This window comes from Phyllostomus hastatus, unplaced genomic scaffold (assembly GCF_019186645.2).
Source record: "Phyllostomus hastatus isolate PE091 unplaced genomic scaffold, TTU_PhHast_1.1 phas_contig_159, whole genome shotgun sequence".
Taxonomy (NCBI): domain Eukaryota; kingdom Metazoa; phylum Chordata; class Mammalia; order Chiroptera; family Phyllostomidae; genus Phyllostomus; species Phyllostomus hastatus.
The window spans coordinates 37577493-37600000 of record NW_025333640.1 but is presented as its reverse complement, the minus strand read 5'-3'; the positions used below and the strand labels follow the sequence as shown (position 1 = coordinate 37600000).

Sequence of the window (22508 nt, the reverse complement as noted above, 5' to 3'; positions counted from 1 at the left end):
TCTCCAGAACTGGAACTCTATCCATGCAACTCCCACTCTCCATTTTCCCCACCCCCACCCTGGCAGCACCACCCTGCTTCCTGTCTCTCCATGAACTTGAGTATCTTCGGCACCTTCCATGAGCAGAATCATACGACAGTTTTCTTTTTCCGGCTGGCTTCTGTCACTTAGCACAGTGTCTTCAAGGTTCATCCGTGTTGTACCGTGCCAGAATTTCCTTCCTTGTTAAAGCCGAATAGTGTCCCATGGTGGGTACGTGCCACACTGTACTTGTCCATTCACCCATTCACGGACCCGTCGGTTGCTTTCATGGTTTTGCGTTGAGTGTTAATACATACATATGATCCTTCCAAAAGGGGCGGGGGCATAGAAGTGAGTAAGACGAACAGTGTCTCCCTTTTGGGGGGATCAGTCATGGGGGGAGATGGAAGATAATCAGGCAAATGGACACACTTCATTGTTACGGGTAGTGGAATGCTTTTTTGAATAACACTGATCGCAGTTGCTGTGATGGGCAGCGAAGGAGTCAGTGCCTGGAGACCACGCGTCAGAGAGGGCCACGCTGGGAGCGCCCCCTGAGGAGGGGGCGTCACAGATGCCGTTCTTTGCGCCAGTCGCCCTCTCGCCCTCTCGCAGGTCGTCCTCCCATGTCCTCTGCTTCTCTCTCGGTTCCTTCCCTGCAGCCCCCTGGGCTGCGGGGTTCGGGGTTCAGAGAGCGGTAGGCTAGGGTTCGACGGAGGGAAGGTAACGACATACCATACTAATACAGAATAAAAAGGGACAATGAGTCTACAGTAGTGACATCAAAAGAAATGACACTGATGACAGAGCATGGTATGACAATGCTTTTTAAGTATAAATTGCTATCAAGTATTTTATCAGAAACATTCATTTCTTCATCTTAGGCACTGCCTGCGATAGTGTGGCAGGAGTTGTTAGCTGCCGTGCGTGCTTGTGACGTAGGTAGACCCCACCCCCCCACCCGGTGCGTGAAGGGCAGAGCCGGCTTTAAACGAAGGAAGTGGTGGGGGAGGGGCTTCTAGAACAGTCCTCTTCTCTTTGCCAGAGGGATTTGTGATTAATGGTGTCAATGATGGCTGTGGAATTTTTATAAGAATGCAGATCACATCCACTCATTTCCATAACAGTGGTGGACTGATTTCAGAGTGTTTTGATACATGCTCGTAGCCTTATGGGTGTCCGGTTGGAGGACACCGTTGTCGTCCTGTCATTTACAGACACGGGTCTTTCCTTGTCAAAGTGACACTGAGTGCAACGCGAGAATGTCTGCCTGTGGTGGTCGCGCAGGCTGTCTTTGACGTTCCTGCAGCATTCTGGAAGTTTGGTGACAAGCCCCTGTCTTCAAAGCGATCTACGCCAGTGTCCGTTGATGAGCTTGGTAACACTTCATGACAGGTTACTGACGATGTTCTTTGGAAAGGCTCGGGAACGGAGGTGCTCTCTGAAGGAGCCGTGTTGGTGTCTGTACAAGAACATGACATGCAATAAGCGTCACTTCCTTGTCCTATAGATGCCCTGATTTCAAAGGGCCTGTTACCTATTCTTAAAGAACTTTAGTGAGATATGACTTACATACCATAATGTTCACCATTTTAAAGAGTGCAATTCAGCCCTGGCTGGTGTGGCTCAGTGGATTGAGCGCCAGCCTGTGAACCAAAAGGTCGCTGGTTCGATTCCCAGTCAGGGCACATGCCTGGGTTGTGGGGCAGGTCCCCAGTAGGGGGCATGTGAGAGGCAACCACACATCGATGTTTCTCTCTCTTTCTCCCTCCCTTTCCCTCACTAAAAATAAATAAATAAAATCTTTCAGAAAAGTTTAAAACAACTTTAATTGGGTAAATAACTTTTAAGATGTGCACGATTACTCAGAACATATATACTCAGAATCTTTGGCTTGGGGAAGGAACAGGGGAAACATGAAAATCATATCTTATTTTAAGTGGCCCTCGTAAAAAATATGGCACGTTGAGTGAGAATGGGAAGTTCCACGGGGTGGGGCATTTTATTCAGAGGTTCAGAGTAGTAAAACTTATCTCACAGCACAAGGCATCCCACGGAGATCAGTACAGATGAACTTTTTTCTCTTTTGCCTTTTCTTTTAAACAGAACAGTGCAATTTAGAACATGGAAATTAGGTAAAACATTCAGTGGGTGAACCCACTGTTTTAAGTCAGGGGGGTGTTCCCTCCTGCCAGGACACCGTTGCACGGCAGAGAGCTGCAGCCCCTCAGAGGCTGGGGCTGGTGCGCACCGACACCCATGCCCCTGCGGGTGGATTCCAGGTGGGCCGACCTGGGCTGGGCTCCCCCGTGAGGTCTGCCTCGGGCCCTGCGTCTCCGAGTCACCTGGGGCTCCTCCCCTCGCCACCTGCTGTCTTCCCTCTGGTACTAGTGGGCGACCAGGGACCTTGTTCTAGTGGCTGTGACAGAGGTGCAGGAGACCAGGCAAGTCGGTTTCAAGTCTCTGTTGGGGTCAGAGTCGTAAATATCCCGCTGACTGGAATAATCATCATAGAGGAGCCCACAGTCCAGAGGCAGAGGAAGGAACTCCATTTTTAGTGGGAGGGGACTGTGAGTTTGCTCATAGTTGGGGTGGTGGTGATGAATACGGGCCAGTGATGCAACCCATTGTAGCTTGTATCCTCCATGTAAATCAAACTTCTTTTCTATTTGTCAGCAGTCTTAATAGAAGCCTTATGTATTCGATAAAATGCAATACCTATTGGGCAAAAACAAAAGCGAAGAAAAAATGGTAGGATGTTTTTGTTTGTTTTGATAAGTGTCTACACCATCCAGATTCACGTCCGTTGAACAGTGTACCCCGGGACGCTTTTGCTGGCATTTGTGTTGAAGAACAGTATAAAAATTTCCACAAGTTTCATATGCAACCACACATACTTGAACTTGATCTTTTATTCTGCATTTACTTTTGGGAGTCCTTAAGAATCTGTTAAAATGCAGAAATTATGCAGTATTGATTTCAGGAAAAGTTGAAGTGGTCACACATGATTGCCTTTGCCTTAAAAGAAATCCTTATTTGGTTCTAATTTGAACAATATTGAAAGCACAACAAAACTAGCTTTTTATTATGTCACCACACATTTAGCGAGTTAGGGAAAGCATTTTGTTTCCAGCGGCGAGTTAACTATGTCTTGTCCGCACTCGGAGCCGCCCCTGGCTGCCCGCCAAGGCTGCCTGTGACTCAGGCGTCTGTGCTCGCCGGTAAGAAATGCACCGCAAACCTGGGAGCGTGGTCTGCTGCCTGCTCGCAGGGTTCCGTTGTCACAGATTAATGCACCGCTTTTGTTTGAGAAATATAATTGGTTGCAGTTGCATACATGTAGTTTATATGAGGAATATGTTCTGCTTTCAAACTCATTATGTTTATTTTTACTTTTCTTTTAAAAATTAATCTAAAAGGAATCTAAAATGCCTATGCTTCCTTCTTTCCTCATATTCCAGGATACTTGGAAGAAAAGCAATACACATTTGTGCCAGATACAGGCACAGATGTCTAAATTTACATAGTATGTAATTTAAGGTATAAAGTTTGAAATGACAGAATGCCTATCAGCCTAAAGCTCCCAAAAGAATATTCTTAACACCCAAGTTTAATGTTACCCCTTCAAATACCATCCTTGTTTCTTGTTCCTCTTATGAAAGTTTTCTGTTAAACAATATAGTAAACTAATGTTTAGTGTGTATATTTTAGTGTTCATGTTCTAGTCAGATGCAATGATTTTTCCATTTTTTCTTGCCCTTCTAAAGAAAAAAAACTGTAGCCTGGACGTGAGTCAAGTTTGGGCCTGCACCAGCCACGTGCTGTCCGGCACACCAGGGTCACCCTCGCGGCTGGGTGGCTCTGTGGGTGCTCCCTGACAGGTCACGCTAGCCCCTGCCGGGCTGTCACGGATGGGATCGGAGCAAAGGCCTTTCCTCCTAAGTTTCATTTCTCCCATTTCCTTGAAGATGTCAGTGTCAAAGTTCAGAAATGCTATCGAGATGAGACAGGCAGGCACCACGGAGTCTTTTGAGTTTGGTCGGTTGTGTATGGTAAATAAACAAACACCTAGAAGCATTGTTCACAGAGTGAGGTCGGACTTTGCATCCCTACCTAGTCCGAACGTTACATCCCTGACATTTAGGGCTTGTAAATGGGGACTGCTCTTTGCTAGGCCTCTCTCATAGCTAAAATGTGAGTCACTTGTAAACCATAATGGATTTTGGCTCTCCAGCCCGATGAAGTGTTCTGGATGGAGCGGAACATTCCGCCCTGACTCAGGGCAGCAGAATGTCCCCCGTGGGCACCCCGAGTGGGGAAAGAGACGAAGGACAAGATGGCAGGGGCTGTGCGGACCCTGGCACCCCCTCCGCGGCCACGGGGCTCTTTCTCGCTCGGAGCGTACACCCGGACACGAGAGCCCTAGTAGCTGCTGCATGTTCTTTTTCCTAATGGCTGAATTCCACCTGCAACTTGAAATATTAAAAAGGCATCAGGTATATGTTCTCCCGAGTGAAATTACATGGCTAATTCTTCTATAAAAAGCAAACAAACAAACAAAAAAAAGAACAAAAAACCCTAATGTAGAATGTCAAACTTTCTACTGAAATTTAATTAGCCCTTCTGCTAGGGAATCTCAGGATACACTGGCTTTGGTGTAAATGTACTAAAAGAAAGGCTTGTTGGAAGTCTAAAACCATGCAAAATGTGTCCATCCCATCGAATTAAATGAATCACGTAGTCACTGGCTTCGTTTGAAGACAGAGCTCGGGAAGCTGTTGCCAAACATTTTCAGTACAAATTTGATTATTTGCTGGAGCCATGGTTTTGATACTTCTGTCTTGCTGCCTTTGTTTAATTGAGGTTGCCCTTGATTCCCAAGTTTAAGGTCAAGCCACAGAGTGTGCCTCTGCAGACTCCACTCGGAGGCAGCGATTCTGAAATGTCCCTCAGCCCGAGCCTCTGGGAGCCGCCCCCCCCACGCAGACCCCTCCTCGCAGGCAGGAAAGGCGGCGTTTTCCTGTTCAGGGTCAGGGGAAGTGGCCGCTCGGGCACCGTGGCCGCACCGGCCCTGCTGTGGCTTGCAGTTCGCTTCGTTTCCTTTCAGCGTCAGCCCCTCACCTGAGCTGCCTCCCTACAGAAATTAAGGGGTCGGTCTCGGCATCTTGTCTCACTCTGATGAAATAAAAATTGTCCCGAGGGTAAGATTAGACGTTGTTCCTCACCGAATTTCAGCGGCACCTACTCAGTATAACCTGGGGTGTCATTTAGCAGAGTGTCGTTGGAGGGACACCGCAATGGCCAGTTAGGGGTGATGCCCATTTGGGCGGGCTCAGTTATTCCTGCAGGTTCACTCACAGCCTTCCTGGTGTTCGCTGTGGCTGCTGCTGAGGTTTAGCGTTAGGCTTGCTCAGCGTCTTGTCCTCCCGTCTCGGAGTGGGGGGGATTCTCAACACAGCATGCCTCAGGGTGTTCTGAAGCTCTTTCAATTTGAAGTCATCATTCTTAGTGTAACGTTATTGAAGTATCACCAACTATGATTTCATATCATGGAACTATTACAGGATGGCATGATGGGTACATGGGAACTAGGAAATCAGTGACATGAATTGTTTCTAATTATCCTCAGAATAGAAGACAACTTTCATTCATGCACTTCTTACATACCAGTAACGTATCTATTTTACTTGTGGAACTGATCACATGGTTTGCTTTTTTTCCTATTCATTTTTACCTATGCTTTATTTTTACTTCCTACAGTTTCTTTTGCTACAGAGGTTTGTTTTCTACAGGTTTATTTTAAATGGAAAATTTACTTACTACTTTTTAAGTGGATCATTGTGTCTGTTAGAAACATTTTTTTTTTTTGCTTTGCAAGCTAACTTGGGAGAAGAGTTCTCATCTCCATTTTATTGTATTGAAATTTTACTTTTTTTAAAAAGATTTTATTTATTTATTTTCAGAGGGGAAGGGAAGGAGAGAGGGGGAGAAACATCAATGTGTGGTTGCCTCTCCCGCTCCCCCTGCTGGGGACCCGGCCTGCAACCCAGGCATGTGCCCTAGACTGGGAATCAAACCGTGACCCTCTGGTTCACAGACCCGCACTCAATCCACTGAGCTACACCAGCCAGGGCTGAAATTTAACTTTTTGAGGTAGAGTTGACTTACATTGTTATGTCAGTTTCAGTTCAGGTATACAACGTGGTGATTCTCCATTTATAGACGTTATGAGTGGTCATCACGAAAGTCTAGTTACTTTCTGTCACTGTACGTTATTGCAGAATTATCGGTCCTATTATCTGTGCTTTGTTACTTTCCCATGACTTACGTTATAACTGGGAGTTTTTACCTTTAATCACCTCGACCTACTTTTCCCTCTGAGTCTTTCTGTTTTGCTTTTTTAGATTTCATAGTCAAGTGAAATTATACAGTATTTGTCTTTCTCTGTCTAATTTCACTTAGCATAGAACTCTCCAGGTTCATCCATTTTGTCACAAATAGCAATATTTCACTCTATTTATAGCTAATATTTTATCGTATATCATATAATATTATATATGTATATACCATGATATGTATATAAATAAGATATATATGTACATGATATATGTATGACATCTTCTTTATGCTTTATCTATCAACAGTTACCTAGGCTGCTTCTATATCTTGGCTATTGTGAGTAATGCTGCAGAGGACATAAGGGTGCATGTGTCTTTATGAATTATTGCTTTTATTTCCCTCAGATAGATGCTCAGATGTGGACTTGCTGGGTCACGTGGTAGTTCTCTTTCTAGTTCCCGAAGAACCACCATCCTGTTTTCCATAGGGGCTGCACCATTTACCTCCCCATCAACAGTGCAACGGGAGGCTGGACATTGTTTTCCTTAAAGAAATCACTAGGCATTTGGATGCTTTGCTTTTGAGTCTCTGTAAAGGAAATGGACCTGATGATATTTAAGATTTCTCCTAAATAGTTTTATATATCCACTTGCAAACAAATGGATTTATGAACTTTTGCTGTATGATGAATTCTACCATTTCCCAAAAGGGATAAAGTAGATTGTGTTTTTTTTTTTCATCCTCATTGATTAGGAACCATTTTGTGTAGTTGCAGGAAGGTTGTGATTTAAAAATATGTTTAGATTTCTCCATCCTGATTCACTAAAAACCACTTTCTTAGCTTGTAGAGAGGTTGTGAGTTTAAGGATGTGTTTCTAATTGTGGCTGAGATAGTGACCACAATGCAATCATCAGTTTTTTAGCTTATGAAGCTGCTGGTGACGGACTTTGCTATTTTAGTCAATTCCTTAGCCTTGACCATAATACGTCCCTTTCATGACACCAATTTAAATTGGTGAAATGCCATGTTTTGTGGTAACATCTACACATATGTAATGATTTGGTCATTGCTGTTGCTAAGTAACAACTGCTTATTGATTATGTGGTTGTGTTCCAACTTACTCCCTTGAAAAAGTAAGAATAAGCCCCCAAGATGTGACACCATTCTCAATGCACTGCAGGATAGAAGTATAGACTGCACATTAGAGAAAAATACTTAAAAGAGAAAAGCATCATACACATTTCACTGTTGGCACAACAAGATGTGGGTGTTCAATATCTGTTTAACTATTCAGCCAGCTGAATGTCAAGGTCCCTCTTCCTTCAGAATTAAGAAGTTTGGTGAGGATACTGAAAGCCATATTTTTAATTTAACCTTTGCTTTCATTACACTGCCAAAAGACAGACCACTTTTGAATTAATTGGTCATTAGCTCCCCTTAATATCAACCATGGTTTTGTCTCTGAATATGATCATTCATTCCCCAGGGTTTCATTTCCTAGGGATCAGGTGTCCCAGCCAAGAAAGACATTATTCTGAAGGGTCCCTACGCGGGGAGAGAGGTGGTGGCCGTGCGCAGTAGCTGTGGCTCAAGCACTAGCTGAAACTGATGTGTTTTGTTATGAATAAGTCAACCGCAGAGCTACCGATGGCCATTGTAATGGGAACAGTTGAAACCACATGTGTTCCCCAAGGGCCCTCTATCTGAGCACAAAGGTCAGCCCTTGGAAGGCAGGCATGAAATATGCAAGTGCCTTATCTTCATGGTGTAACGTTTCTTCCATCTTTCACAGGGTCAATTTTCACAGACTTTCAGAACTGATACCTTGAAAATGCCCCCCGCCCCGGACCTAAATTATGGAAGCTGCTGGCAGTTTTTATTTGTTTTGCTTTATTTAAAAGACAGCCGTTGGTGAAGGGGAGTTCCTGAATTCACAGTTTCATTTCTTTTTGCAGCATGAATATTTAAATGCAATTATTGTATTTATTTCAGGCCCAAACAAATCTAAAGATGAATGTAAAACACTGAAGGGATGATACCGCACTGAAAGCTTTGCTATGTAGTGGTTTTGGTTTGCCTTTTAAAAGAATGGAATGTATTTTTCAACACACACATTTTTTTTTTTTTGGTGTAGGAATAATATTGTAGACTATTTTAAAAGTGCGGGATTTTAAAATAAACCTGCAATGGCCATGGTCTGTATTATTTAAAGCAATCTGATTTGTACAGAAAGAAAGGAGTCCTTCAAAATGACAATGTCTTCATCTTTGTTTCCAGGTATCTTCTTGAAACTTTTAGCGTTTTCAGTCTTGTGTTTTATAGGATAAGATTTCAAAACAAATCATACCCAATCTTAGTCCAAAGAGGCCACAGCAATGGGACAAGACTCTTAGGTTGGCGGCAGGTCCGAGAGTGAACCAAGCACGTGTAGGGACCTGGAATTGTCGTCATGTAGCTGTCAAGAGCTAGATGTCCGGACGTTCAAAGCATGATCTGTGGTGTGGGGGACACATGTACAAACGAGGTCTGTCCAGAGGGTGTCCAGCCATGAACCATGAAAAATAGAGACACTAACGAAGAAGATACAAGAAACATTGTACATAGGACAGTAACACCTCAGTCCCCTTCCAAGTAGGCGCCTTGAGACCTCACACAGTTCTCCCAGTCTCCATCAGCTGTCTCATGTTTTCCCGAATCTCATCAATGGTCTGAAATCTCTTCTCTTTCAAAGGTGATTTTAGTTTTGGGAAAAGCCAGAAGTTGCAGGGTGCCCAATCTGGGCTATAGGGAGGCTGAGTCACTGGGGTGGTGTGATGTTTTGCCAAAGAACTACATAAGACGTGATACATGAGCGGGTGTGTTGTCCTGATGGAGCTGCCAATCACCAGTTGCCCGTAGCTGTGGCCTTCTGAATCGTCCGAATAGTTTCCATAAGGAATGTTCAAGCTTAATGAAAACTTGATGTACATTTGTTGCTCTACTCGCTCAGTCATTTTGAATGTCGCAGCCACACAGAACACACACTCACTCAGTGGTGTCTACCACCCCCATGGACTAGTGCAGTGAAGTCATCATTGTTCACACATGCACATTCCAGTCCACTCTCCTTGGCTGCCAGGTGACATCGATGTCGCATGAACCATTCTTGTTATATTAACCGTGGCTGGACTTGTTCTGGACAGACCTCATGTACATAGAAAATCCTCAGATGCTTTCTGACGTCATCCAAGTGTGGTCTTCATAAAATGCTCTGAGACACTTACTGTCCCGGGCTTAAGAAGAGGAGAGTGAGGTTAGGAAATGGAGCGTTCAGGCTTACCCAGCGAGGAAGTCGCAGAGCCAGCATCAGCACTCCAGTCTTGCTGATTCGAAAACCTCTGCTACTCACCACCTTACAAGGAAGCCGGATCCACCGCTTAGAGGCCGCGTTCGCCGGTGTCGTGGCCGTTTTCTTCAAGGAGCTGGTCTGGAGGGTAACGCTAGCCCGCAGCAGACTGGCGGGGGCCTCGCTGCAAGACTGTCTGGTAGCCATCCCCCAGAGCACAGGTGGCCCTCCGCCTTGTTTTATCTGGCCCGGCACCTTGTTTCTACGTGGCGGCAGCGCAGAGCTCCTTGCCCCTAGTTAAGGAGTCGTTAGGTTTATACAGTCGTAAAATTACACTCGGCCCTTTGAAGGCAACGGCGAGGCTGATGTGGCCCCCGGTGAACATGAGTTTGACAGCCCTGCCCTAGACTAATCTGAGCCATTGTCTACAGTGCAAACCCTCCTACTAAAGGTGGACCTTAATATTTAATTTTGTATGCTGTTTTTCGGTGTTTTCCTTTTTATCAATTGCTCATCTTTCTGTGTGTCTTGCTCTCCAATGTTTCCCACTGATTCCTTGTCGCGCAATAACGACAGTCTCAGCTGTCACTCCTTTCATCACCCACCCTCACCCCACACCCTCCTCCCGGGAGAAGAGAAACGAGAATCCTCTTGTCCTCTCCTGTCTCCTCCTATTCATCCTCATCCCTCCTGGATCTGATGGAGCTTTTACGGTATAACTATAAAAGGTGACATCTCATCCTCTGAGGAAAATGCCCTGGCTATATCCTAGCTAAATGGATGGGCGGGTTTTTTTCCATGACTTAATTTTGTGACCCAACGGAGGCAACCTTCCGTTTTACTAGCAGCTGTCTTTTCTTATCAGATATCCAGCTTTTAGCACCCAGCTCCAAAGAGAAAACACATGGTTTGAAGTTATTCTTTAGACTTCCCAAATCCTTGCAAACAGTTTTTCTTAGGTAGGGAAACAGATAAATAACTATGCCTACGGATCTTTCAAACAAAGCTGTAGCATTTGCAGTCTCTATAAACACGACATCTGAAAGGAATGCTTGCTTAGCTTTTTGTCACGTTGAGAAGTGCTGATGGGAGCGAAAACAGAAAAGAAGATGCGTGTGTTTTTCTTCCCCCGCAGGTTGCGAGTTGACTTTAAAAGGGAAGATGCGGAGTGTCCCTTAAAACAGAATGGGAATGTCTTTGTTTGCCCCAGACATTAGCTGCCCGTCTGTAAACATGTCGAGAGGAAATTGTACACCACCTCATCTGTGTGGCAAGTGACATTTCATGGTCGGATGACAGGCGCCCTGGTGCACACATACGGGGATTAAAATGACGGTGGATCAGTGGACCTTTCCCATTGTAAACGCCAAGGCGACCGTTTAAAATCCGTTACTGTCAATGAGTCAAGCGGTTGTTCCTGGGGTTTACGTGTTCCTGTAAAGGTCTCACAGCTTTCTCTGGGGTCTTTTCTGTCGTTTGGATGTCACATGTCACGGCCCTGGTCTCTCCGGAAGGCCTCGATGAGTGCGCTCGATGAGTGTACATTTGAATGCGTGTCTCGCAGACGCGCAGGTCATTCATACGACGTGTTTCTCCTCTGCTTGCAGGTAGAAATAACACTGCAGGACATCAACGACAACCCGCCCGTGTTCCCCACCGACATGCTGGACCTCACCGTGGAGGAGAACATCGGCGACGGCTCGAAGATCATGCAGCTCACCGCCGTGGATGCCGACGAGGTACCTGCGTTTCTGAGACCCGGCCTTCCAGGGGCCTGTCCGATGTCTGCTTCCTCTTGACAACTGTTGTAGCCAGGAAGGCTGAGGTTCAGCAGTGTCTTTTCCGAAGAGCCGTGATCGTTGACATGTGTCGTGAGAATGCTGACACAGAGATGGTCGAGAGCTCCTGTTCCCCGGGTCAGCAGTCCGCAGCTCCGCTTCTTGCTGCGGTGCAGATTTCTTGGCCAAATTCGTTCAGTTCTCAGTAATAAAAAATACCCCATTTCAAACTTTCATTATCATTCCAATTTGTTACCTTGCAGCAGCTAGGGATTTTTATTTGTCATTTAAAAAAAGCAAATTACTTAAAATTAAAAAATTTAAGACTACCTTTTTGTTTAATTTAGGTATACATAAAATATGTAATTCAATAATAGCCTTATGTATTAAGGAAATTATCTAGTCAAGCGAATGAGTTTTTCAGTTTCATTAGTAAACAGAAACTTCTTTCCTAGTGGTAAATGGGAAATTTGGGGGCATAACTTAGATTATTGTCTTCTTCTTCTTACATGTTAAGTTTAGCTATGTAAATAGACATCATGCCCCAAATGTGACGGCAGCTATATAATTTGTAATTTGTATATTTTTCATTTAAAAATTCCATTGCTTGTTTTCTCCTTCTTGCTAGGAAAACAGATGGATTAAAGCTCTGGAGTTTCGGGGAGAGGAACCACCTCCTTAGACACTAATGTCCCTTTTCTCCTGAACTAAAGCCCAACCTAGATTAGAGAATTTAACTTTCTCACCTTAGGGCAAACTCCAGAAGTGTCTGAAAACCCGATTTTTGGCCTATGAGTAACATCTTCATAAATTTATTTCTTTAACTTTAAAAAGGTAAATAAATAAAAAAAGATTTATTCTAACAGGCAATACAGAAATGTAGTGACTCGGTCACTTGTGTTTTGGCCAAAATGTAACTAACGTAAGGGAAATAAAGCATAGGCATTTAGATAATTGTAGCTTTGTGTTTAGGAAGATTATGTGTTTTTAATTTAGTACCTTCTGCTCGATTTTATGTAGCAAGAAGTTTATTCCCAATTCCAGCTACCCTTAAGAGCTATGTGACTGAATATTTCTATTATTATTGATAGATATGAGATAATATCAGCAATAATTTAGTAGACACTATATTTTTATAGCTCATCATTGATATAATATATATTTGGATAACTTAATTCATAAAACTGCATTAACTCATTTTGCAAAATAGAAAAGGAAGCTCGTGCAATTGCTATGAGACAGCTTGTGTCAATGCCTGTAGTCGCGATGGCCGCCCCCTTGGCTGTATTCTGTGGGAGCAGAACAGTGGAGCCCCGTTTATTTCAAGTGATTTACCCAGAAAGCACGGCAATAATCACATTAACTATAATATGTATACTCTAATTAGATATACTGTATTTTGTGTGTATAATGCACACTTTTTGCCGAAATTTTTGAGGGGAAAGTAAGGAGGCACATTATACGTGGATAGTGCCTGAAATACCTTGTATCTGTTCTTGTGTTTTGTAATTGTTTGTTACATAAAATGTCTTGTACCATCATATATGTTTTTATATTACAAGAAATTGTAATATAAAAACATATATGATGGTACAAGACATGTTTTATTACAATTTAACATGTTTAACATGTTTTAACATGTTTTGTTACAATTTCTTGTAATATAAAAACATATCTAAATATAGATAAATTAAAAATTAAAACAAAGTATTTTCTCCCTGAAAGTTTGGGCCAAAAACGTGGGCATGTATTATACACAGCAAAATACAGTACAACTCTCCTAAGAACTGATTGTTTGAAAGAAATGCTAACATTCAACTCTTTTAATACTATTATATCATACTGTTGTAATTTTATTTCCTCCCTTTTTTCCTAAGATATGAGAAATAAGGGTTAATACAAATGCTCTGCGGCCTGCATGTTCGTTTATTTTTCTCCACCAGACTTTTCTGTGTGTGTGTGCACCCATGTGTGGGTGCATGTATGCACATCCATGTGTGGGTGCATGTGTGCACATCCACATGTGAGTGCGTGGGTGCACACCCATGTGTGGGTGCACACATGCTTGCATTGCCTTCAAGTTCATCCTTTGAGATATGTTTACATGTATGATGAGTTTTGAGGATGGCTGGGAGGGTAGGTCCTTATGTCTCTAAATATTTATGTCCACATGGTTTAAGTGCATTTTGTTTTATTTCTATCGAGCTTTGTTTTTTAAGACAGCAGTGTGGTGGCTCCCAGCGGGAAGTGGGAGGGGCTGGTACAGGGGTCAACTATATGGTGACAGAGGTGATTTGACTTGGGTGGTGGGCACACGGTGTGATCATGGATCACAGAATTGTACACTTGAAACCTATGTGATCCTGGTAACCAGTGTCACCCAATAAGTTTAATTTAAAAATAAAATAAAATAAACACTGAAATTTGCATGCCCACAAAAATGTAAGAAAGCATGCCAGTGTTGTCGCTTAGACAGTCTGGTTTTAGACAATACCGACTGTAAGTACTGTTGCCGAGGATGCGCCCAAAGTGCATTCAGGGTGAGACGGGCGGAAAAGGGAAGGGCTGCTAAAGCGTAGAGCGGGAGCAGACCCTGGGGACCCCAGGCAGAGCTGTGTGCTGGTCCAGGGGAGGGGTGCTGACAGGCCTGCAGGGGTGACTGCCCGAAGGCACAGAGATTACCCGGTGCCTTGACAGGGTCTGTGTGGGGGGCAGGGAGGAAGCGGGAGAGGCGGCAAGGAGGCAGGCGGTTCATCTACAACTTTAAAGGCAGGGAGGCCGGTCTGTAAAATTGCTTCAGGACTGTTTTTTAAAGATTAAGCTCATGAGGTTGCCTTCCTTCTTGAATATGTGTTCTCCTAAAATTTTTTAAATAGCATTATAATGACTCCTGACTATTTCAACTCCTGTCATTGGGAACCAACTTCCTTTGTCCCGATGCAATTCAGGGGCATAGGTGCAGGCAGAAACCCAAACTAGGTCCCACTGGTGGGGTGCAGACAAGGAGTTTTTAAGGAGGAAAGGAAGGGAAATAAGCACATGAGAAGAAGAGTGGAGTGTCTGTTGGTGCTCAGAGGCCAGGTCACCCTTCAGTTACACGTGGCGGCAACAGTATCTGAAGAGTGACCTGCACACTGGACCCCGTGGCCAGGAGGTCCACCTCCCTGTTAGCTTTATCACGGTTCGTGAGGCGGTGTGGGTCTGGCCCAGCCCGAGGCAACTGTGCCCAGTCCAAACATCCCGAATGTTCCAGGGGTAAAGTGTGTGAGGAGGCTTCTCTGGGATGGCGCGCTGACACCCTTTTGAAATGGCACCATTCGTAGCATTTTTCACATCAGCATTAAATTGCCAGACAGCTCTCCGGTGGATTGATGTTGAGGGATTAGTAGGATTCTTTAAAACACTAGGATTCTGTGGGCCTTTGGCAAATTATGTGTCGATATATTCTTTATTATTTGTACACTTTTCCCTAATAATTAAATCTAACATAAAAGTACTCGTATGTTAGCCCTGCCTGGAATGGCTAAGTTGGAACATCATCCCCAGGACCAATGGGTTGCAGGTTCGATTCCTGGTCAGGGTATATACCCAGGTTGTGGGTTTGAGCTCTGGTAGGGGCATGTATGAGAAGGCAACTAATCGATGTTTCTCTCTCACATCGATGTTTCTTTCTCTTTCCCCCCACCCCCTTGCTCTCTCTCTGAAAGCAATGAAAAAATGTCCTCAGGTGAGGATAAAATAAAGAAAGAAAAATAAAAGTACTAGTCTGTTCAAGAAACTGTAGTAGGACATTAGAGAATAATGCTTGGGTCAAGGAGTCACTCGTAGACCCAAGGCAACATGAACATGTAAAACTTAATTTAAATAGTATCTGAAACTTGTGCCGAAGCAGGACGCACACCTTTCAGAAGCGTGTGACCCGCCGCGTCCCTTGTTTCCTCCCCTAGACAGAGTTGTCATGCCGGTGAGGGAGCAGGGCGCTCCAGCCGTGTGTCTCGGCACCACGCTTGTTTTTGAACATACTACCTGAGGCTGTAAAATGCATTTGCAATTTACAGGTCTGTACTTTCGAAATTCCTCTCACGTGCTTTTGTCTCTGTGGCTCCTCGGGAGAGTGTGTTTTTAAGCAGCCTTGTTTCCACTGCGCAGCCGCTGAAAGATGGTATTTATCCCTTGTGGCATTGCTGATACTGCATGTTTGGGATATTAAATAAATAAATAGAAGTTTCAAAAGCCCTCATGAAATCATTGCTCTTGGCCAGACATTTTCAGGTGTTCACTAGAACTATTAATTCACCACATCAACTGATTTGAATGTGAAAATACATCGGCGGGGTCTGGTGCCTTGCCTTCTGTGCAGAAGAATTACCGTAGCTTTGGGAGAGAGGGCACTGCCAAGTTTTAGATGATTTGTGTAATAACTTTAGAACTGTTTTTGTTTCTTTGCTTTTCCCTAATTTCCAAATATCCCTCTAAGAAGTCAGAATTTACATCAGCAGTTTTCATACCTGGACTGCTTTACTAAAATAATGTGATTTCTTGTGAAGCGGAACAAAGAGTACAGAATGTGGTCAGATTAGAAGTCTCGAATTTTTATCAAGTGTTTTTGTTAGGCCATACAATTAAAATGAGTATGTTAGATACCCCATGGACACCTGAATATACAAGATAAACGTGGGCAGTATGTTGAACTCAGCTGTTTCGTTTCTAAATTAAAACGTGCTTTCAGGCATTCACTTTATGAAATGTTAGGATTGGCTTGGGGAGCACAGCACTAACTATAGCAGATGCCACTACACATACATTTTAAAAAGAGAGTTTTTGCCCTTGACTGTTAGAAATCATTGCCTTATGTGTGAGTACTGGACTGTGAAGGAGAAAACATACTTAGCCTCTGACGGAACACAAGTACAGAGACTCTGACGCCCATCACGTTAGCCTTATAGTCCTGCACGCCCGAAATGGGTGTCCTTTGTAAGGTCCTCCTTTAGAGTTCTTAGCCTGCATATGGTGATAAACAAACTTTTAGAGGCTAGCAAGGGTAAAAGACCTATTTGTTTTATGTAATAAAATCAAATTACATTAATTAAATCAAATCAAATTAAATCAAATAAAATCAAATTAATTAAAATCAATTACATTTAAATCAAAATGTAATTTCTGAAGTTAACAACTCCAACATTGTTTATACCTCAGGGTCGAGACTCAGTAATTATAAAATAGGAAATCGGGAAACACATTTTCCTTGGGATATATGGCAACTCTGACAATAGTTTGATTTATTCATTTGCAGACGTTTTAGTCATTGAATACTCTTAAGTGATTTTTTTTTGTAAGAAAATATTAAAAACGGGAATAAAAGTAGCTAGCATGGTCACATACTTAAGTGTGGCTCAAAGATCGTTTCGGTTCTTCACGTGCATAGACTCGTTCAACGCTCCCAAGGGCGCCGCCTGGCGGGCAGTGCCGCTCCGACAGTCCTGACGGGGGAGCGCGGCTCCCGGAGGCGGAGGGACGCCCGGTGACGCGCAGTTGGGAAGCAGCGGAGCGGAGGTTCCACTGCGAAGCATCAGCTCTCAGCCAGTTCAGTGTAGAATGTCTAACTCAGCACGTCAGTTATAATATACCCCATTTACAGTATCCGAGTCTCACTGCTTACGGTCTCAACAATATGTAGATACGTTTATAATAGTATCTCCCATCATCAAATCTAGACAGGTGCTTTAATGTAAATTCTCCTTAATATCTTTATTTTGACTTTGCTAAAACCTGCTCTTTCTTGACATCTTCCTCTAACCTTCCTGGCAGGCTGTTCCTCCAATTTCCCCCCAGGTCCCTCCTTCTCCCTTCAGCCCCTGCCTCTGCTCCTTCTTTCCGCTCTTCTTGTTTGGTTTTGTTTTTAAACTGAGTTTATTTAGAGTGACATTGGTTAACAAAGCCATACAGGTTCCAGGTGTACAGCTCAACAAAACATCATCTGCGCACTGCATCGTGTGCCCATTGTCCAAAGCAAAGTCTCTTTCTATCCGCCCCCCACCCCTTTGCCTTCTTCCACCTCCCCCCACCGCCTTTCCCTCTGGCTATCACCACACTATTGTGTACACACACACACACACACACACACACACACACACACACACACACAATCTGTCCAAAAAATATCCAGCCACATAATATGAAAAAAAGAGACGTTTACACAAGATGCAAAAAAACCCCTGTATATAGGACAACGATGCCTCAGTTCCCTTCAAAGGAGGCACCCTGGGACCTCCCATAGTTCTCCCAGTCACCATCAGCTGCCCTGTTGTATTTTCCTGAATCTCATTGATTATCTGAAATCTCTTCCCTTTCAAAGGTGATTTTAGTTTGGGGGAAAGCCAGAAGTCACAGGGCACCAAATCTGGGCTGTAGAGGGGCTGAGTCACCTGGGGGATTTGAGGTTTTGCCGAAAAACTGTGCAAGACATGATGCATGAGCAGACGTGTTGTTGTGATGAAGCTGCCAATCACCAGTTGCCATAGGTGTGGGTCTTCTGAATTATCTGAGTAATTTCTGTGGAAGAATGTTCAAGCTTAACACAAAATTTGATGCAGATTTGTTGCTCTACTTGCTCAGTCATTTTGACTGTAACAGCCACACAGTGCACATGCTCACCTAACGGTGTCTGCCGCCCCCACTGACTAGTAGTACAGTGAAGTCATCACTGTTCACACATGTGCATTCCAGTCCACTCTCCTTGGCTGCCAGTTACTTCAGTGTTGTGCAAACCATTCTTGTTATATTAACAATGGCTGGGCTTTTTCTGGACAGACCCTGTGTGTGTCCATATATTTGTGTGTTCCTTCTTCTCAGCCTTAAAACATCCATGTTTTTCCCTGGCTGGCGTGGCTCAGTGGATTGAGTGCCAGCCTGAGAACCAAAGGGTTGCTGGTTCAATTCCCACTCAGAGAACATGCCTGGGTTGTGGGCCAGATCCCCAGTAGGGGGTACACGAGAGGCAACCACACACTGATGTTCTTCTCCCTCTCTCTCTCCCTTCCCCTTTGTCTAAAAATAAATAAATTAAAATCTTTTTTTAAAAAGTCCATATTTAGTCCTTACACTGCTATTCCTTTATGTCGTCCACTTTTAAGTTCTCAACAAATCTGGGACTTCCACTGCCATGTGCATACATTGACCTTAAGATATTTTTTCAAACCGTTTCTCAGATCTCTGACTGACACATAACCGTTTCCATGGAATTATCCGTCAGTCTCATACCACATGTAACAGCTCACTGCCTAAATTCTCCTGCATCAAAGCAGATCTTACTCGGAAATGTCTCCATCAAGAGTAGTGTCTTACTTCCTCCCCAAAGTAATTTGATGTTGAAGTATTTCTTTTCTTTTCTTTCACCTTTACCCATCACACAGACTTGTTAAAAGAAGGACACGAGAATACATAAACAAATGCGCGGAACAAAGGACACTGTAGCTATTGTTATTTCTCTGTCCAGTAGCCTTTAAGGCACAGCAGTGGCCTCCTGCTTCGTCCTGTGTATGATGCCAGGTGTGTGATGATTTAAGAGTCTAGGTTCTGGAGCGAGACAGCCCGGGTTTAAATTCCTGTGTCTCAGTCTCTTTATCATCACAATGGGGATAATAATAGTTACTGGCCTAAGGGTTCGCCTTTAAGGATTAAGTCAGTTAGTGCCCAGGAAGCCATACAGCTCAGAGTGGTGCTTAGCACTTAATAAACGCTTAATGAGTGTGTTCTTTTTCTCAACTTTCCATTCCTTCCACCAGCTTCCTAGTCCATACGTTAGTGTTTGAGGGCTGCGGCTCAAAGGCCTGGGAGGGCACCCTGGTTTCCTCTCACAGAGCAGACCCCTGGAACCTGCAGAGAGGGCCCATCACAGACGGTTCCGCCTTCAGGAAGGGAAGCTCCATCCGTCCGTCCCTGGGGTGCAGCCTCCTCACTGCGCCCCTTCCCCGGCCTCCCCCGCTCTCGTCCCTTCTGCTCTAACAATAGCCTTAAACGACTGTTTCCAACTCAAACAAGCTCAGTGGTTTCTTGGCTGTAGGATTCAAGCCCGCGTGCATTACCAGCGCAGTTCCCCAACCTGCACCCCTCACCTCCTGTCAGCTTGCCTTTCTTCCTTTGTCCTGCACTGACATTTTCCCTGCGGCCGACCTGTGCAACGGCAAGTGAGCAAGTTCGTCATTCTTCCCTTTGCCCTCTTGCTTACACTCCAACGTATTCCCTTAGTCTTTGCTTTAAGGGAAAAAAAACCCTCTCTTTAAAACCCAGCCCAGCTCTACACGGTCTCCATTTTATCTTCCCAAAATAAATCAACTCAAATGAATCCCTCTTTCCCCCTGGCTCTTATAGTGCTTTTTGCAAACCTCTCCCATGCGCTCTGGGCTTGGTCGGTTACCTTTTCCGGCTGCGTGGGGAGGGACACCGAGTCGGTCAGGCGGACTTGGGTTTGAGACCACACGGACACTTACTGGGTGGCCATGTGTAAGCTAACGAGCATCTGGGGACCCCGTGTCTTCCTTGGAGAACTCGTACCTCGTGGACTCATGACAGGGCCCGGTAAAAAGCAAGCCTTCAGCAAACCGACTAGTAGTGTTATCATGGGTAATAGCACAGTGCAGCTTTACTCCTTTCCACGTGCATTTGTCATGAATATATATATGGCTGGTCCTGAAGGTTGAGATTCGTTGTGTTGTTTCATGGAGTGAGAGAGGCAAGGCTGGCTCCGTCAGATACGACACTGGCCAGCTACCTTTTGAGATCTGACAGTATCCTGCAGAATTAAGCCCAGAGCCTCCCTTTGTCCAGCCCATACTTAGCGTAAGGAGTGGGGGGAGTGGGGCTCTTCCTGTCCTGCTTCTAACGGTTCCGGTGCCGGTCTTTTCTTCTCCGAGGGGGCGAATGCTCTTGTCACGTACACGATCATCAGTGGGGCCGACGACAGTTTCCGCATCGACCCCGAGTCCGGAGACCTGATAGCCACCAAGCGGCTGGACCGGGAGCGCCGCTCCAAGTACTCCCTGCTGGTGCGCGCCGACGACGGCCTGCAGTCCTCCGATATGAGGATCAACATCACGGTCAGCGACGTGAACGACCACTCGCCCAGGTTCTCCAGGCCCGTGTACTCCTTCGACATCCCCGAAGACACCACCCCAGGTAGGGGGGGGCGCGCCCTCAGGTGCATTTTGCAAGGACCACCTTTGGCTGCGGCGATGGACCATGTTTTCACTGCTCTTAATGGACGACGAGTTTTCACCATCCGCTCCTAGGTCTAAAAATATGTATGCCGGGTGTTTGAATGTTTTCATTTGCCATCTTTGCCCCAATTCCCAAGCAGATTGCTCGAGTTTTGAGAGCACTAGTTACAGATATTTCTGGGTCTGAAAGTACTTGTGACAGGGGTTGTTAATTCTTCTGGCAACCATGGTTTTGATTTTATTTTTCCACTCGAGAAATGTCCATTGTGATTATGCTGCTATGTATGGGAAGAGCAGAGAAAAGCACAAGAAAGCCTGCGAAGAGTGGTTTTAACCCTTACTAGCTGCGTGACCCAGGACAAGGTAGTTCATTTCTCTCAGCTTCAGTTCCTTCTGCCGTGCAATGGGAAGGATCGTGCCTGTTGGGATGAGGGCAAAGGCTGATTTAGAATGTAGAGGCGAGTTGGCCGCTGTGGGGCCTGAAAATGAGCAGGTGCTCGGAGAGCGTCAGTGGACTCTAAGTCCTGGATCACCATCCTGCACCTTCGGTGTAGTGTGTTGTGGTTGTCGTGTTTGAGAACACGGTGTCTGTGTTCTTGGTGTGTGTGCTTCATTCCCGTTATTGGTCCTCCTTATCCGAAACTGAAATTTTATTCCGAGTCCTACTTGGAATGTGTTTGCATAATGAGGCATATGTTTGGGAACCTCATCTGACGAGGAAGGAAACATTTATAGAAGACGACGTATTCCTCGCTGCAGTTTTCCCTTCACTCCCCAAGCACGAAGTTCCCGTCACATTCATTTCTTGCTTGATTACAGCGATGGCCGTCTGGGCTGTCAGGGGGTGTCTCCCGGGCCCTCGTCCGCATTGTTGCTTGCAGTCCCCAGGTCCTGACACGAGCCGTGGACCCCCACGTATATTCCCTGAACTCATCAGTATGTGGCTGTGATTGGTAGTTCCAGGTAGAAGAGTCGTGCCAGAAGTAGCGTTCATGCCCAGAATAGTTACACTGCAGCACGCAGCCTCAGATCCACTGGCTGTCGAAGATGCTGCATGCTTTGTTAGCGTTTGGGAGTGTTGTTCATGGAGTGTTCATGCAGAAATCAGCCGGATGTCGTGTTGGCTCTGTTTTCACGGCGGTTCTCTAGTTAAAATATGTCATTGCAGAAACAATGTCTTTGTGTTGTGTATATATTCTCTCAGTGGCACCCATGTCCCTTTCATTTAGCCGATCAATGTACTCTTTTGATAGGCTCTTTGGTGGCAGCTATTTTAGCCACAGATGACGACTCCGGCGTGAATGGGGAAATCACCTACAGCGTGAGTGAAGACGATGAAGACGGCCTGTTTTTCCTGAATCCGGTTACTGGAGTCTTCAATCTGACGCGCACCTTAGACTATGAAGCGCAGCAGTACTACGTGCTCACCGTTCGAGCCGAAGACGGCGGGGGCCAGTGCACCGGCGTCCGGGTGTATTTCAACGTGCTGGATGTGAACGACAACCCCCCTCTTTTTCGCCTGAGCTCGCACAGCACGTCCCTGATGGAGGATCTGCCCCCGGGGTCCACGGTGCTCGCGTTCAACGTTGCCGACGCGGACGATGGTACGTGCTTTCTTCACACGCTTAAAAAACCTCCCTAAAAGGTTACCCCATTGATATTGTGTTGTTTCACATTGTTCAGCTGCCACAAAATTGTGTTATATTTGTGAATATAGGTCCAAAGTGGAGGGCTAAGTGTGTAATTTTTAAACAGCAATTTTTTTTAAAGATTTTATTTATTCACTTTCAGAGAGGGAAGGGAGGGAGAGAGAGAGAGAGAGAGAGAAA

At 44.9% G+C, this 22508-nt stretch overlaps 1 protein-coding gene across 1 annotated transcript in view; it reads left to right on the top strand.

The window, feature by feature from the left end:
* The window catches only part of FAT4 (FAT atypical cadherin 4), a 144587-nt gene that overhangs the window by 48133 nt on the left and 73946 nt on the right, over positions 1-22508 (top strand). Inside the window, 3 exon segments of the mRNA XM_045830851.1 lie at positions 11294-11425; positions 20377-20638; positions 21933-22283. Coding sequence (XP_045686807.1) covers positions 11294-11425; positions 20377-20638; positions 21933-22283 — 745 coding nt within the window.